This window comes from Penaeus monodon, chromosome 21, assembly GCF_015228065.2.
Source record: "Penaeus monodon isolate SGIC_2016 chromosome 21, NSTDA_Pmon_1, whole genome shotgun sequence".
NCBI lineage: Eukaryota > Metazoa > Arthropoda > Malacostraca > Decapoda > Penaeidae > Penaeus > Penaeus monodon.
Genome location: NC_051406.1, coordinates 19,246,381 through 19,246,722, shown reverse-complemented (window position 1 = coordinate 19,246,722; position 342 = coordinate 19,246,381). Strand labels below are relative to the sequence as shown.

The 342-nt window shown below is 56.4% G+C and overlaps 1 protein-coding gene across 1 annotated transcript in view; it reads right to left on the bottom strand.

Moving 5' to 3' along the window:
- The window catches only part of LOC119586304 (adhesion G-protein coupled receptor D1-like), a gene marked incomplete at its 3' end in the record, with an annotated part of 16,586 nt that overhangs the window by 7,300 nt on the left and 8,944 nt on the right, over positions 1–342 (bottom strand). Inside the window, 1 exon segment of the mRNA XM_037935010.1 lies at positions 42–270. Within this exon segment, the coding sequence (XP_037790938.1) occupies positions 42–270 (229 nt within the window).

Sequence of the window (342 nt, the reverse complement as noted above, 5' to 3'; positions counted from 1 at the left end):
TGATGTAAGTTTATACTGAAGGAAAACCCCCTCTCTCTAACCTTAGTGGTTGGCTCCTCGTCGTGGAAAAGCATCCTCCTGAGGGCCTTCTCCTTGACCGTGTGCTCGAGTATAATCTTCATCGGGTTCCTCGAGAGGGTGTCAGGGTCAGGGTAGCACATGGGGGAGCTGGGCACGATCCGGCCCTCCGCGTCCAGCTTCGGCACGCCCTTCACTCGCACGCTCAGCACCCTCGAGTCCAGGTAGTTTGGCCTGGAGGGCAGGATGGTTCTGCGTGCGGGAGGTGACCGTTAGCTCTGATGCAAACTTCGTAGGCTTCTTTGCGCTATGATACTAAATGCG